This window comes from Lygodium microphyllum, chromosome 13 (assembly GCF_053477565.2).
Source record: "Lygodium microphyllum isolate KBCC chromosome 13, Lygodium_microphyllum_v1.1.10, whole genome shotgun sequence".
Taxonomy (NCBI): domain Eukaryota; kingdom Viridiplantae; phylum Streptophyta; class Polypodiopsida; order Schizaeales; family Lygodiaceae; genus Lygodium; species Lygodium microphyllum.
In genome coordinates this window covers 151,061,400-151,076,835 of record NC_141147.1, presented here as the reverse complement: position 1 = coordinate 151,076,835, position 15,436 = coordinate 151,061,400, and the positions used below count along the sequence as shown (strand labels likewise).

General features: G+C 49.5%; 1 protein-coding gene across 3 annotated transcripts in view; it reads right to left on the bottom strand.

Moving 5' to 3' along the window:
- Positions 1–15,436, bottom strand: part of LOC148027351 (uncharacterized) — a 143,924-nt gene that overhangs the window by 19,455 nt on the left and 109,033 nt on the right. For all 3 annotated transcript variants that reach the window (XM_087691915.1, XM_087691914.1, XM_087691916.1), the window contains exons 17-18: positions 2,645–2,714; positions 2,386–2,458 (exon numbers count right to left, since the gene is read on the bottom strand). In XM_087691915.1, the coding sequence (XP_087548041.1) occupies positions 2,386–2,458; positions 2,645–2,714 (143 nt within the window). The remainder of the gene's footprint in view (positions 1–2,385; positions 2,459–2,644; positions 2,715–15,436) is intronic.

Here is a 15,436-nt window from a genome sequence, read left to right as displayed (position 1 = left end):
ATTTATAGCTGCAGCATGCAGGTCTCTTTTGTTTTTTGTGCTTGACGGGTCTTTGGCACATCTATTGGACAAGCAATGCATTCATTTTTTATACTGCCTCAAATATCCATGGTCATATGGACTGTGCACAAGGATGGTTATTGTGGCAAGATAGTTCCCTGGTTTCTGCAATGCGATCTTCAAAGATGTGGATGCTCCATGAATGGATACCATCCACTCCACCCCACTTGTCCTCATTTTGTGATAGCCCTGTGTTTTCTGAAGCCTTTTGCCTTCATGTGCTGTTTTCTACATGTCTTTGAGTTTGCTTGGTTGGTCAAAAGGCTCTTTGTAAATATCTCGATTCAGTAATTCAAGCTTATTCACAACAAAAAAGAGAGCTGAAAATGGCAAATAAGCCCTTCCAAAACTGATCACACATTTTAACTTGCTATTTAAATTTAGCCCCAATATGTCATATAGGCCTCACTGCACTTGAAAACATATGTGCTTGCACAAACTTTGGCAAAAACTTTCGCCAAACATTCATTAAATTGAGAATTCGACATTTTCAACCTTGAAAACTCAAAATTTCAAAGAGTCTGGACTCAATCCTTGATTCTGCCCTAGTGTCACAAGGACCTACCTTCAGCACATGCGCGTATCCTTACAGTATAAATGCAATGGCCACCATGCCCAGAGATGGGGATACTAGATTGAAGGCTTTAGTTGAAATGGTAAGTGTAAGTTCAAATTCTAGTGACAGCCTCAACCTCTCTTCAATGCTCACAAGGCTATGTGGAACAAGCATGAGGAGACAGATTTCAAGGCCTTGATGATGGCAGCAGCAAACTTGACCTCAAAGCCCTAAGTGTAAATTCACACACAGGATCTAGAAAAGTACAGCAAGGTGCGATGTACTAACTACCACATGTTGGAAGAATGAAGGGTGCTATTCAAGATTATTTGAGCTTTCCACACTCCTCTCCCAACTCTAAATCTCTTGAGCATTTGGTTTAACCTTTGAGGGTTATCAAGGGTCTCCAGAACCACTTTTTTGGATCTCAGTGATGACACAACGATAATAAACACATTGTTTTACCTAGAGTCCAATATCAATCATCAGCATAGCTACATGTCCAGTGACTGAGACCAGCTAATCTGCACCTTTGGAAGTGTTGGAGGTGTCAAGGATGTTGGTTAGGACATCTCTTCCGCAGGTGAATTGCTAAGGACATGTTTTGCAAGGGGCATCATCACAGCCAAAGGCTATGACTGCTTTGATTCCTGATTGGAAGTAGTAGCGGCTAGTTTAGTGGACTAGCTACTACTGGTAGACTGCGGTGTCAAGTCCTTAAGTAGATCAAAAGTGGTCATGTCTTTTGTTGACCTTTATGCATTCACTTGTGCAAATCGAGCATCAATTGAGCTAGCCACAGTGGATTGCACAAGCACATCCTTAGGCTAAGAGCTAAGGGTGGTGTCATGTCCCGCATCTTGGACATTTGGAAGCGCACATTGCTTGTGGGGAGACCCCCAATGAGAAGCTTCCAAAGGAAACCTTTCCCTTGATAGGGAAGTTTTGACTTCCATAATCAAAGCAAGCAATCCCTCCACTTAGCTGTACTGTCGACCAAACTTTGTTAGTGTTTTCTATAATCCATCTCTTATCCTCTACCATTTGGTGGTAAATTTGATTAGCTAATCACTTTAGAAAATCCTCATGTTGCACAAATGCCCAATCCAACCATAGCGATAAGGGTAAAGGAGCATACAAGAAAGAGTGCCTTTGAGGGCAGTCCTCCAAGGTCGATCAGAGGAACCTGTAATCTCTTGGAATTCAGAAGTACTGGCAAATGCGGTGGACAGGATAAACCCTCACTTGACCTGAGATAACAGCATCTTGGATCGTCTTTAGGCACAATCTCACCATCCTGTTAAATTTAGCCCTTTGCAATTTCTTGTCAGGCCCCTCAAGCAGCCTAGAAGTAGCCAACACCTTTCCCAACCTGGGATAACAGCATCTTGGATCGTCTTTAGGCACAATCTTGCTAGGCAGACTCTTTCTGAAAACCATCAGAGGGGTCCCCTAGAGCTGCACAATGCTAGGCAGACTCTTTCTGAAAACCATCAGAGGACTGTTACCAGGGAAAGTGTAGAACCCCTATTTTAGCATGAGAGTACAATCATGAAATAGTGTTTGAAAAACAATTAATTCTTGCAATAATAGTGACAAGAAATCCATTGAGGCCCTTTCATGCACAGCAGTGTTCTATTTGAACCAAAAGACATTTGCATCCACAAGGCCCTCCTTTCTACAGTATCCAAATAGTATGATTCAAAAATAGGTCATCATAAAACAAAATTTCCTGCAAGGCTGTTACAGTAGCTCAATAAGTTGCATACCATCTGCAGATAAGGTAGAATGCCAGCCCAACCATTTCCCAGCCACCAGAGCTGCACCTATAACTCCAACATCCTGGAAGAATTGGAATCATGGTTTAGGAGTACATGAATACAGCCTTTCCCCGATACTAAATTCTGAATCAAAGATCACCAATTTCTCAAAAGTCTGCCAGTGTAATGAGAGAAATTGAATGTGAATCACAATAAAAGGTGATACTAAACTGGCTATACATTTGCACTTTAGATATAGTGTACTAACCTGCGCATTCTCTAAGACATCAACAGTTTGCTCAAAGACATTTGCAAGTATCATAGGCCAAACAGGAGACCTGCCATTTGAAACAATACATACACACCATGAAATTGTTTTTCTCATATTATAAGAACCTTGATTCACAACCAATGTTTACTGAGTATAATGGAAACATTTCTTTTAATATTCATAAAGATAAGATAAAAAATGCTAATGATGACTTTCTATGGAAATGAAATTCTTTCATGTACTATGAGACTCCAATTATGTTACATTAAAATCCATGAGCTTGATACATTAACAGACAGTACATATGATCCTCCCTCTCATGACAGCAGAACTTAGCATCTCCAACTTTATTCTTCCAATATCAAGGATGTTACAAAAGATGGTGAGGTGGTGTAACTCTCCTTCCCCGGGCATTGCGTATTTCATGTTGTCAGCACCACTGTCTGCTGAATTTCATGATCACCAAAAAGGTCTGACTGTCTCAAACCCAAAATGTTAAGGACCTCCAGTCTCCCTCTTCTGTCAGAAACTTTCTCAAAGGGTGAGTATTTAAACCCAACCTTTTGCTTGGGTCTTAACATGTAGGTTAAAACCTCGGGTTCTGATATTGTGTTAGAAAGGGGTTTGCATGTCTCCTTCCTAGGAGGTATGCAGGTTTTATGTGACAGATCTGAATATAAGGATGCAATTTTTCAAAGACAACAAAAAGTGGACATTACTGTATAAGTGTGTGAAAATCTTTACATATGAGATTTCTTTCTAAAGCAGAATTTAGAAAGTACCAGGAAATTGACAAAAAATGTTGTTGTCATACATTAATGATCATGGCTGACATAGCACTCACATATCAGCCTTGCTCTTCTAGAGAAGATGATCCCATAAGTGGACACATTTCAAGCTTTAAAAATCTTGAAGATCAGCTTGTATATACAGGATGCAAATTATGAGAGCCTCATTTCTCAGGATTTGCAGAGGGAACAGAAAAATTCAGTTATGGATAATCCTTCTTCAATAAAACCAGCCTATGCACCGTTAATCTCGCCGCTTCTCAAGCATTTGACGTGGGTTTCTCGATTTGATTACCAAATGCTGACAAAATCTGTGCATATAGTTTTAGAACATAGATGGTGTGAACCAAATGAAATTGGTATCTTTAAGTATGGATGAGCAATCTCCGGCACTCTAATAAGACGTGAAACACCTGATGCATGGGCTCCACCATACATCCAAGTGATATATGATCTCTGGGTGAAAAGCCCCAAACTAGTGGCTTGTACAAACACTCAATCCCTCTTTCAATTCATGGAGAAAGCGATCTAGTTCCCAATTCGTCCCATCTTCCCAACAATTGGAAGCATTTTAGATGCCAACTTGGACCCCATTACTAGCAGGAGTCTATATGCATAACATGTTTCCTAGTTAAAAAGGTAGAGATAAAGATAGAGCCGAGAGATAGGGGTAGGTATAAAGAGTAGGTAGGAAATGAGGTAATGAATAGATAGAATCCTGAAATTATTTACAGACTAATATTGAGATTAAAGGTTCAAGAATCAAGAGTATAGACTCACCTTTATGATGGCTTGTTGGATGTGCTTATATATGAATGCCTTAGTTCTTCTTTTTCCCTTGACAAGCACATCCACAACCTACAAAAAGTACGTGTGCATCCATACTTCACCCAACTGGCAAAAAGCAGCTCGAGGTACTTATTAATTTTCTCCCTCTCTACATCTAGCTTTTCTATAAACATGTTTGTGTAACTCCATGCCATCCCTCACATGATCCCACAGCAACTGTGGCCTTCTCAATCCTGCTCTGTCTATCCATTCTAAGATTGTGGAAGGGGAGATTGCACTCAATGATGGTGCATACCTCTACATTCCTTTGCTGCTCCCAAAGAAATGACAGTGGGCTTGAGACACCTCCTCTAGCCTCAACAAGAGTGCTTGTCTCTTGGGCCTCTCGCACCCAATGGTGGTGGTGGCGAAGGCAGCTGAAGCCATTGAATGGGTCTATGAATCGATCCATAGTAGCTTACCTGAAGGGATGGCTACGGATGTACACATATCACACAAGACAATCTCCTCTTGAACTTGGGAAATGCTCACAGAGACCTCATCACATGCATTTGAAAAGGGGGAGGTAATTTTATTATGTAATTGGCTACCCTTTTGAGGGTTTTTGGGACATGGGCTGCATTCTCCACCCAAGTTTGTGGCCGAGAAGCCTTATGACACTACTAGTTTTGATCTTGCCATTTTCTTCCCGGTGAAAAATGTGGCTAATTAAATTACTTAGAAGGTTTTTACAACGAAGTACACATGCTCTACAATCTAAGCAGAAGCTAAAACAAAATCACAAAGCAAACATAAATACAAGCCTCTCAAGGGGGTTTGGGGGATACAGGGGAAAGAAGCCATGGAGAAGTGTACTGCCACCTACAGCTGCCAGCCTACGTTGTGAAGAACAAGTGTAGAGGAAGTGGATGATGGAAGTCTAGTATTCTACCAAGGTCGCATATACAGATAGGCATTTGCTGTCAAAAATTAGCTAACAGTGTGCCTTCTAGATGTATCATCTATTGAGGCTGCCAATAATCTCCCACACCCTAGAGCATGCCACAATGGGCTCCAATACCTAGCACAGGGGCAATGCATCGAGGCTGACCACAACATAAGAACCTACCTCAATGATGAGGATCATGGCAAGCCTCTTACAATATGTGGCACCCCTAGCTCACTCCCTGCTAGAAAAGGTCCCCCAAGATATGCACCCCTGGCTAGGCACCACACGGAAGAGAATACAACAAACTCCTATCCACACCAATTGAGCTACCTTGCCAAAGTGTGTTTGGAGTTTCCAAGTGCTGCTATGGGCGATCCCTTGCAAACACCATCCTGCTGCAGTTGGGTCAACTGGCTTCAAATTGCCAAGCTCCTATGTGTGAGAAGCTAGATAAATAGGACACCCTCCATGGCCTCTAGCTATCCACAAATGTAACCAAAAAATTCAGTGAAAAGCATTTGTTTGATGTTGTGCTTCACTCAATGCCAACCACACAAGAACCTAGTCCATCTCCTCTTGTTTGAGAAAATGTCTTTTGACCCTGGCATGTAGGCCAAGAAGTTCTATGGCTTCTTGGTGAGTGCCATGGCCAACTATAATCGTGCAATGTGCAGTAAGTGACCAAAATGTGTATTATAAATACACAAATGAAAAATAATGTGACCGGGGAGAAAAACCTCTCTTATGGAGAGTAAAAAGTGCCCTAGTGTCCTACGTGCGGATCATTGAAACTCTTGTGTGAGCATAGGCGTGAGTAAAACCCAACACCAACTGCTGCAAATGAGCAGTGTCTAGACACATGTATCCCTAAGAGAGACTAGGGATCCATTGCACTTACAGAAGATAGGATCCTTCCATGCATCTTGAGCTTCAATTGCAAGAATAAAGGTGTCCCCTAGGACTCTTGTTCCTCATTTTCCATGCTTGGAAGTCCCTGCCTTGGCCTTTCTAGTCCTTTAATGTCTCCAAATTGTTGAAGAAACTCCAACAATCCAAGAGTCCACCTTGGGCAAACCTGCTACAATCTCCAGCCAAAATCCCAAATGTACACCAACCTTTGTGGGTGCATAGATGTTGAGGATTCCAAGGCACAAGTCCCAAATGTCAAGCATGACTCTTAGTACTCTCTTGGCTGCAATTGTGTCATGGTCACACACTCAAGATGTCAAGCTCAAGCCAATCAAAGTACACTCTCCAGCTCTCTTGCTGTGGGCGCCGATAGAATACTCCCAGTTAGTATGACTTGCTTGAGAGTACCTTCCTCACCTTGGGGCCTCTTGCTCCACTATCGTGAAAGTTGTTCACGTTTCATGATGCTAGGTGCACACTTGGGAAAAGTCTAAAGGTTTGCCAAACAAGCATTTGCTTGGTGTGGATGAAGGAGATTTGCATGACATGCACTGGTGCTTGGTGGCTAGCCTAGAGGGCAAACTCCATTCTCCATGGTGGTCCTAAGATAGAGGAGGGGGGTGATGGTCACACTTTGACTCACAACAAAAGCATCTAGAAGCTAGGCTTAGAGGCACACCTTATGGCTGGTGGTACATGGAGGCTTGGCGGTGGGAAGCTGGCTTGCCCAGATGCAGAAGGAGAGAGGTTGTATGCGATGCACACAGCAACCTCTCGAAACCCCAAAGCACTGCCTTTGGTCGTGAGGCGGGGCAGCTCCTGTGGAGAGGAGCATGCTGCATCCTTCGTCGTATAGCACCCAACCTTGGATGTATCTCATGGGGAGCTTTTTGCTGGCAGGCGCTCAACCAGGGCTGTCACCTTCTCTATGAGGCCGGGATGCAGGACACAATATTCATGATCGAGGCAGGGTCGTGTGCAGTGGTTGGTTTGGAGGCTTTACCCATCCGCCAGGTATTGGAGCCCACAACAGACCGCTCTGGGGTATGGGAAATCATGGGGAGTCTTACTGGTTGGCATATCTGGAAGGCGCGGTATCAAGAGGCCTTCGGCGGAGAGACTCTCAGTACAGGCGACCTTAGCAGAGCTTTGGACCTCCATCATCCACTCCCTCCGCGGCCAATGGGATTAGGTGCAGGGCGAGTCCAGGGCTCGTCAGGAGCTCGGATGTCATTTCATGCGCACTTGGGGCGGCCAAGACCTATTTTTCGTGATGCAAGTAGGCAGCCCCAGATGGTGATACACCCCCCCTCCATGGCTTCTTGCCTCCATCCCCCCCAAACCGCCTTGAGAGGCTTGTATACATGATGTATTTGTGACCTCATCACTCAGCTCTAGCTTGTCTATAGAGCATGAATACTCCGTTGTAAATAGTTTTTTTGAGTAATATAATCAGCCACATTTTACTTGCAAAAAAAAAAAGGCTTAGAGGCACACCTTCGAAGCCTGGCAGAATCGGTCAACTTGTGCGAACACCCATAGGTAATATCCACTGTGGCGGACCCCAAATGAGGATATTCTCTACCTCGTGCCTCCAATTAATGTCCATCATGGACCTCTGCCACTAATGCAGTCAAAACTCTAGCCCAGTCTCTCCCAACCACTAAGAGACATGCTTTGACACCTGGTCCTATAAGACGTCCTCCACAAGAAGTGAGAACTTCACCTAACCCACAAATCCCATGTAGGACCAAGGATTGAAACAAAAAAATTCCTGTGGGAGAAGCTATGCATGTTGGGGAGAAGTGTTGCATGCTGCTGGTGCTAAGGAGAAGTTGCGCATATTGGGGGAAAGTGCTGTGTGTAAGGGCGACTCGACTGCTAACAAAGGGAAGTAAAAAGGGTATGGAGCTCCTTGCTCTCCATGGTTGAGGCTAAAAGGGGCAAAGAGGGGGAGGGGCGGGAGGGTTTACATCTTGGGACATCTGGATGGGCACTAGTAGCATTGATCATAGTGGTTATGAAGTGACTTAGTGCAAATGTACTAAGGGCACTTTGGGGTTAGGGAAGCCAAGTCCTATTTATAGGACTCAAGGTCCTATTGTGCACATTCATTGTGTGATCACCACTCTTGGACTCTTTGCCTGTTAGTGGCCGACGAATTTGAACATTGGGATGGTGTGAGCTGGTGGTATGGGACACCAACCCTTGGGTTGTGATCATGATCCAAAGATTTGCTAGCTTCGAGCTTAGGGGTGAGCTTGTTTGGCTCTATGGCTTTTTTTTTTCAAGTAAAATGTGGCTGATTATATTACTAAAAAAAATTGATTACAATAGAGTGCTCATGCTCAACAGACTAGTTGGAGCTGATGCAAAGTCACCAATACATCATGTATACAAGCCTCTCAAAGCGGTCTGGGGGGGATGGGGGCAAGAAGCCATGGGGGGGGGTATATCGCCAACTAGGGCTGCCTGCCTGCATCACCAAGAACAGACCCTGGCCACCCCAAGTGCGCATGAAGTGACCTCGGAGCTCCTGATGAGCCGTGAACTCGCCCTACACCTGATCCCATTGGCCGAGGAGAGAGTGGATGATGGAGGTCCAAAGCTCTACTAAGGTCACATGTGTTGAAAGTCTTCCTCCGCCGAAAGCCTCCTGACACTGCGCCTTCTAGATATGCCATCCAATAAGACTTCCTATGATCTCCCATACCTTCGAGCGGTCTGCTGTGGGCTCCAGTACCTCGCAGATGGGTAGAGCCTCCAAACTGGCCAATGTGCATGACCCTGCCTCGATACTGAAAATCGTGTCCTGTATCCCGGCCTCATACAAAAGCTGACGGCCTTGGCTAACTGCCTGCCAACAGAAAGCTCCCCATGAGATACACCCAAGGCTGGGTGCTATACGGCAAAGGATGCGGCATGCTCCTCTCCACACGAGCTGCGCCTCCTCACATGACCAAAGGCAGTGCTTTGGGGTTTCCAGAGATTGCTGTGTGCAACACTTACAACCTCCCTTCTTCTGCATTTGGGCAAGCCAACTTCCCACTGCCAAGTCTCCATGTGCCACCAGCCATAAGAAATACGACACCCTTCTCGACATCCAGCTATCCCATAGGCAGCGGCAGAAGGCCCGTCGGAACGGCTCCGTGATGTTGTGCTCCGCCCAGTGCCTGCTACATGACGGCGCCCAGTCCATATCCTCCTGCATCAGTACATATCTGCCAATCTTGGTAGCGTACTCTAGGAACCTGGGTGGCTTCTTGGTAGTGTACTCTAGGAACTTGGGTGGCTTCTTAGAGACCGCAGAGGCCGCCTATAGCCACTCTCCTGGATCCCACTCTAGCTCATCAAGTGGTCTGCCCTCTCAGATCCAAAGGTGCCACTCCTTGAGCTCCTTCAAGAAAACATAGGGGTCCAGTCGCCATGTCTTCCCCTGAAGGCCGACCACCTGAATCCTCCTCCAAGAAAGGGCGGCAATCCCCTCATCCTGCTGCCCTCTCTCAAGGGCCAAACGTCCCCCCTCTTGAACGACGAAGAAAGTCCCCTATGGGGCACCACCCACTCTACCTGCTACCTGAAGGGGGATGCCTGCTGGTGAAAACCTAGTTGCCCATACCTCCCCGGGCTCTATTGGCTCTCGTTTCGGGGAAGCAAGCCACTCTAGAGGTATTGTTGCGTCTATCTCCCTTCTCCTGAATTCCACTCCTCTCTGGCAGCCTGATACTCACTACAACACCTCCTCGTCTGCCATCCTGTACACCTCCCACCATGTCCTGATGGCACAAGCCGGGCAGGCCTCCCACCTAGCCCACTAGATGTGGGGGCGTTCACCTATTTGTGCCCCTTCCCGATCTTTGACCTGGGGGTTCCAAATCACTAGGTGATGGTCTAGTTGCTCCTCTAGCCTGGGGGGCTCTGGATTAAGGCCTTTTAAAGGCCCTGCTACACGCGGAGTAACTTGCGAAGGAAAGGTGATCTTGGAGGGGTGATCTGGGCAGACGTGAAGATCCATCACACCACCAAGCTTCGGTCTACAGTCCTGAAGGCCCTTCTACAATAAGACCTTCCAAGTCTACCTGCCTGGTATGAGACCGCGGACAACTAGCTTGCCCAAGAGGGCCATACTCTGATACTCTGGGTCTATGATCCCAAGCCCTCCCTCTGACCTATGTCGTATGATGGTCGCCCACGCCACCTTGGCCTTGGAATCCCTGGAACCATCACACCCTGACCAAAGGAAATTCCGCACTAGGCGGCGAAGCTGCCCTACGCACAATGAGGAGAAGCACCAACATGAGGTGATGTACCAAGCCGTCGCTAGGAGGACCTGGTCAACCAACAGGGCTCGTCCGGCTAGTGAGAGGCGAACTGTGCTCCAGTAGGTCAGTTTCCTCCGAATAGAATCCAGGAGAGGAAGAAACTGCTGGGCAGGAGTGATGTGGAGTCCCACCTGAAACCCTAGGTACCGGACGGTCTGCCCTCTACTCATCCATCTAAATCCCAGGTGGACGCCCCACTCCGTGCAGGAGTCCGGGTTTGTGAGGAAACCAACCGACTTTCGCCAGTTGATTTTCGCTCCCTCTGCAGAGCAGAACATGTCAAGAGCCACCCGTACTCTCTCCAGGATCAACTCATCGTCCTCTATGTATAGGGCTGTATTATCTGCGTACTTTGAGTCTAGCAACTTAGTCTCCTCTCTCACTAGAAGTCGGAGGCCACGTAATCCACTCACACGTGACCTGAGAAAGTGAGATCACCTCTGCGAAGAATAGAAACGCATATGGGGCCAGGGGGCAGCCCTGTCGAACCGATCTCTCCAGCCGAAACTCCTCTCCTCGCCTTCCGCCTATAAGAATCCTGCTGGTGGATGATCTATACAGGGCGGAGACCCCACGAATCCAAGCTTGGGGGACCCAACCTCACCATGGTGCCCTCTAGGAAATCCCAGTTCACCCTGTCATAAGCTTTCTCGAAATCCAAGAGTAGTACGGCCAGTCTTTGCCCACTGTGCTGAGCCCACTCTGTCACCTCAAAGAAGGTGATACATTGTCTAGGATGCTCCTATCTTGGACGAAGCATGTCTGTGTGTCATGGATGATATAAGGAAGCACGGGGTGTAGTCGCCTACCAATCATCTTTGCCAGTGCCTTATAGGCCACTGACAATAAGGTGATCGGTCTCCACTGGGAAAGCTCTTTGGGGGAGACCGGTTGGGGAGATCGGTCTTCTCCCCCTTTGGGGAGAAGACTGATAAGACCTGCCGAGAGACTCCTTGGCATCTGTCCTGAAGTGAAAATCTCCGGGAAGGCCCTCAGTAGGGGGTCCTTCACCACTTCCCAGTAGGTAGTGAAGAAGGCCTTAGAGAGGCCATCCTCCCCTGGGCATTTCTACCCATCCTGTGTATGGAAAGCCTCCTCTAGTTTCTTCTCTATGAAGGCGGCTAGGAGGGAGCGTCCCACCTCCTGTGTGACGAGGGATGGGATGTGATCCCATACCTACTATCTACATCTCTGTTCTCTAGCTGAAGCTGTCTCCTGCTGAAAAAGGCATGTGTGATAGTCGGTGGCAATCTCAATCACCTCGTCTAGGCTAGAATGGGTCCTCCCATACTAATCCTGAAGGTTGCGTATCAACTCTCTTGCGGTGCAGGGTTGGTGCAACTTGAAGAACTCCCTGCACATCGTGTCCCCCTTCCACGCCCAGAAGGCTACTAAGGTTCGGAAAGAGAACTCCGAGCGCTTGTCCTCTAGGCCAGCAATGGCTGCTCGCGCGCGCACCTCCTGTGCGTGGAGGGTGGGATCCCCTAGTGCCTCCTGCAATAATCTGTGCGTGGCTGCAAGGTCCTGCCAAAGTGCTCTCTCCTCCTCCTAACACTGCTGCTTGGTCTGTATGGCTGCCTCTTGGCAGATTTTGCTCGACTCGGCTAGGACCTCTGCAACCTCCTCTGTTATCTAGTCCCTTCTTTCCCACTCTTTGGTCCAAAACTGCTCTATCTGTCTCGTCACCTCCTCCCTCCTATAGATCGAGTTAGGGATCCGACAGGATCGTGTGTCTAGGGTGAATGCTGGGGGGTCAAGCGTCAGGAGAACTGGGCAATGATCGGACAACGTGGTGCCTGCCAACTACTCAATCTGGCCTCCACGAGAGCCTCCCCACTCTCTAAAATAAAACCTATCCAACCGCTCCAACAGGACTCCACCTAGCTGCCTGTATCCCCAAGAGAAGTCCAACGACCTCTCCCTCCTGTGGAAGGCAAGATCTCTCCAAGCATCACGTGCTCCGACTGCAAGCAAAAAGACCTCCCATGCCTCCTGCTCCTTTCGAGCCATGCCCTGGTAGTTTCTGCCTCTACCTTGATGGTCGTCCAAAGCCTCCAGGTTGTTGAAATCTCCTCCAATGATCCAGGAGTCCACCTCTAGGAGTCCATCTGTCATCTCCACCTAGAACCTGTTGCATGCCCTAACCTCCGTAGGGGCATAGACATTGAGGACTCCAATGCATGAGTCCCCAATATCTAATCTGATCCATAGAACCCTTCCTGCCACTATCGTCCTGTGGTCTCGTACACAAGCGGTGAGACTCGGGCCAATAGAGGTGCATACGCCTCCACTCTTGCCGTGGGCACCTATGGCGTGCTCCTAGTAAGTGCGCGAGCTGCCCCGAAGTACCTTCCCAACCCGCTGGGCTTGGGTGGGGGTGAGCTTGTGCTCCTACAGAAGCAAGATGTCGATCCGTCCGGCAAGGGCAGGCTGTAGCTCCTGCCGAACAATCAACTTTCTTGAACCATGTGCCCCACTATAGTGGAGACTATTCACATTCCAGGATGCAAGGTGTAAGCTCATGGGGAAACCTGTGATTGATCCAACAGGCATCTGTTCGGTGCGGATGCTGCTGATGAGGAGAAGAGACTACGAGGCATGCAAGTGCGCTTTGCCGCCAGTGTGGACGGTGAACTCCAGTCCCCCATGGTGGCCCTCGACTGGACCATAGGGGTGATAGATGCTCCAGGTGGTACTATCAATGCATCTATCAGCCATGCTGAGAATCGCGACTCTGTACACTGGTAGAAACGGGCCGCCTGTGCCGGGGGCCACTCGATCACCTCCCTCGGAGCTCTCCACTGTGGGGGGGGACTCAAAAGATAATGCTCAAGTGTGGGACCTTGGCACCAGCCCACCAGTTAATGTCCATCATGCAACCAGGCCACTGTTGTGCAAACAGTGCTAATCCTTCATCTCCCATCCATTGGGAGATGTGATCTACCACCTGACTCTTCAACTCCTCAATCTGTGTGGTCGTCCACTCTCTTGAGTGAGAGGATTGAAGAAAAAAGGCGTAGTTTGGTCCATCCGGTGGTGCTAGTAGATGGACCTTGCCCCTCCTTACGAACCACAAAGATCCCCACCTCTAGAGGTAGTGGGAACTCTCCGCGCTCCGCAACTCTCAGGTAGGACCATGGGCCACTGCCCAAGAACTCCTGTGGCAACAACTGTGCCTATCTTGAGAAGGTGTGGTGGGTGGAAGGGGCAGATGAGCTGGTGGCTGTGTGGGAGGGGGAAAACTACTGGTGCGCAAAGGAGGTAGGTGTGTGTGGCTCATCACCTCCTGTGGGAGGAGGGGGGGTGGGTCTGGGAGGGATCACCTGAACCGAGTGCGGATTAGGGGGGGTGATCGGTAGGGGGGTTGCTGGGGGGGAAGAGGATCGAGGGACGGTGGGATGGATGGAGATGCATGGTAGGTGCGCGGGGGGGGGGGGGGGGGGGGGGGGGCGCCTTGGAGAGGGGGGGATGTGGGCCAAGGTCAATGGGGGGGGGCATGGGATGTGTGGGGGGGGGGGGGGAGGGGGGTGCGGGGACTATAGGAACTCGGGCGAGGCAGTCTATGGCGCGGGTGGAGGATGTGGGGGGCTGCAGTCCTATATGGTGGGACGGACAAGGGGGGCTGTGGAGTGCTTTGCCGAGGGGGCGTTGCTTGCCCGCGTGCCCCCTGTTGACGAGGCTGGGTCTGATGAGCTGGGTGCGCCCCCCTGCCATCTCCCTCTCTGTCATCTCTGGACCTGTGTGAAGCCGTCAGTGTCCACCTGTGGGCTTGTCAGTGGAGCCGCCTTGGCGAAACACGTACAAATTGCTGCCTGATGCCCAAAATCGTGGCACCGCAGGCACTGCCTTGGTTGCCCAGTCACAATGACCTGCTGCCTAAAGGAGTGCCCGCCTGCCTCAATCGCTAGGAACTGTGGGATATTCTTGACTTCTTTCACTGCCACCCGTACCTTTGGGACTCCTGCTGCTATCACTGCATCCGCGAAAGACGCGGGAAGGATAGTGCCGAAGAGCCGTCCAAAGTCTTCCACCAACTGGCAATACTCAACCGCCAAGGCCGGGGAAAAGAATGGTGACCGGGTGCCGAAGAAACTTGTTGTGGAGTGCAAACGCCTCCACAATAAAGCCACTGTACCAAGGGACCATGTATATGACCCCCTTCGTGGACGCATATGGTGCATTGGCGAGTAACTCGCGAGCTCCGTTCGCCGAGCTGAGCCGGACCATGAAGATCCCTTGGCCCAATAGGACCGCCTCCACGATCTGCGCTGAGCCGATGCGCAACGTGGAGTAAAGCCAGTCCCGAAGCTGCCCTGGCTAGGGAATGTCCTACTACCTGACCATAAATCATTGTTTCCATTAGCTCGAGCTCCTTAGCTCGGATGGCTAAGAGCTGCTCCTCAGAGAGGACTACGCGCAAGGTGTTTGACTGGGGGGGCACTCGCTAAGTGCATCGGTGTTTGACCAGAGGTTTCCTTTGCGTGTCCCTTCTGAGAGAACTACCAATTACATCGCGGTGCTACCTGAGGGGGGGGGGGGGGATTGCTGCAGATAGAGGGAGCAACTGGAGGGTGGGGGGGATCAATGGCGGGGGGGGGGGGGGGGGGGAGGGAAACACTGCTGTTTTTGATACACCGCGGGCGGGTCCGAGGTTTCGGACGGGGGAAGCGCACCGTTTGGGGGGGGGGGGGGCAGCGAATTGTCTGGGAAGGAGAGGGAAAGTCTTGCGTGGGCGGACAGGCGGGGGTAGCGAGATGTTGGGGCAGGGAGGGGCAATCACGCCTGGGTGGACAGGTGGGGGCAGATGGCCAGGCAAAATGGAAGGCCAAGCAGGGGGGGGGGGGGGGGAGGGACAGACGTCTAGGCGAGGGATAAAACGGTCAGGGAGGTGGAAACGGGGGGAGAAAACGGCCCTCGATCTGGGGGGGGTGTGAACATGTGGAGCGAGGGGCGTGATCCACATTGGGGGCGGGTGCGATCAGGCGGAGCAAGGGGCGTGATCCAAACTAGGGACAGGTGCGATTAGACGGAGCGGGGGGGTAGAGCCATACAA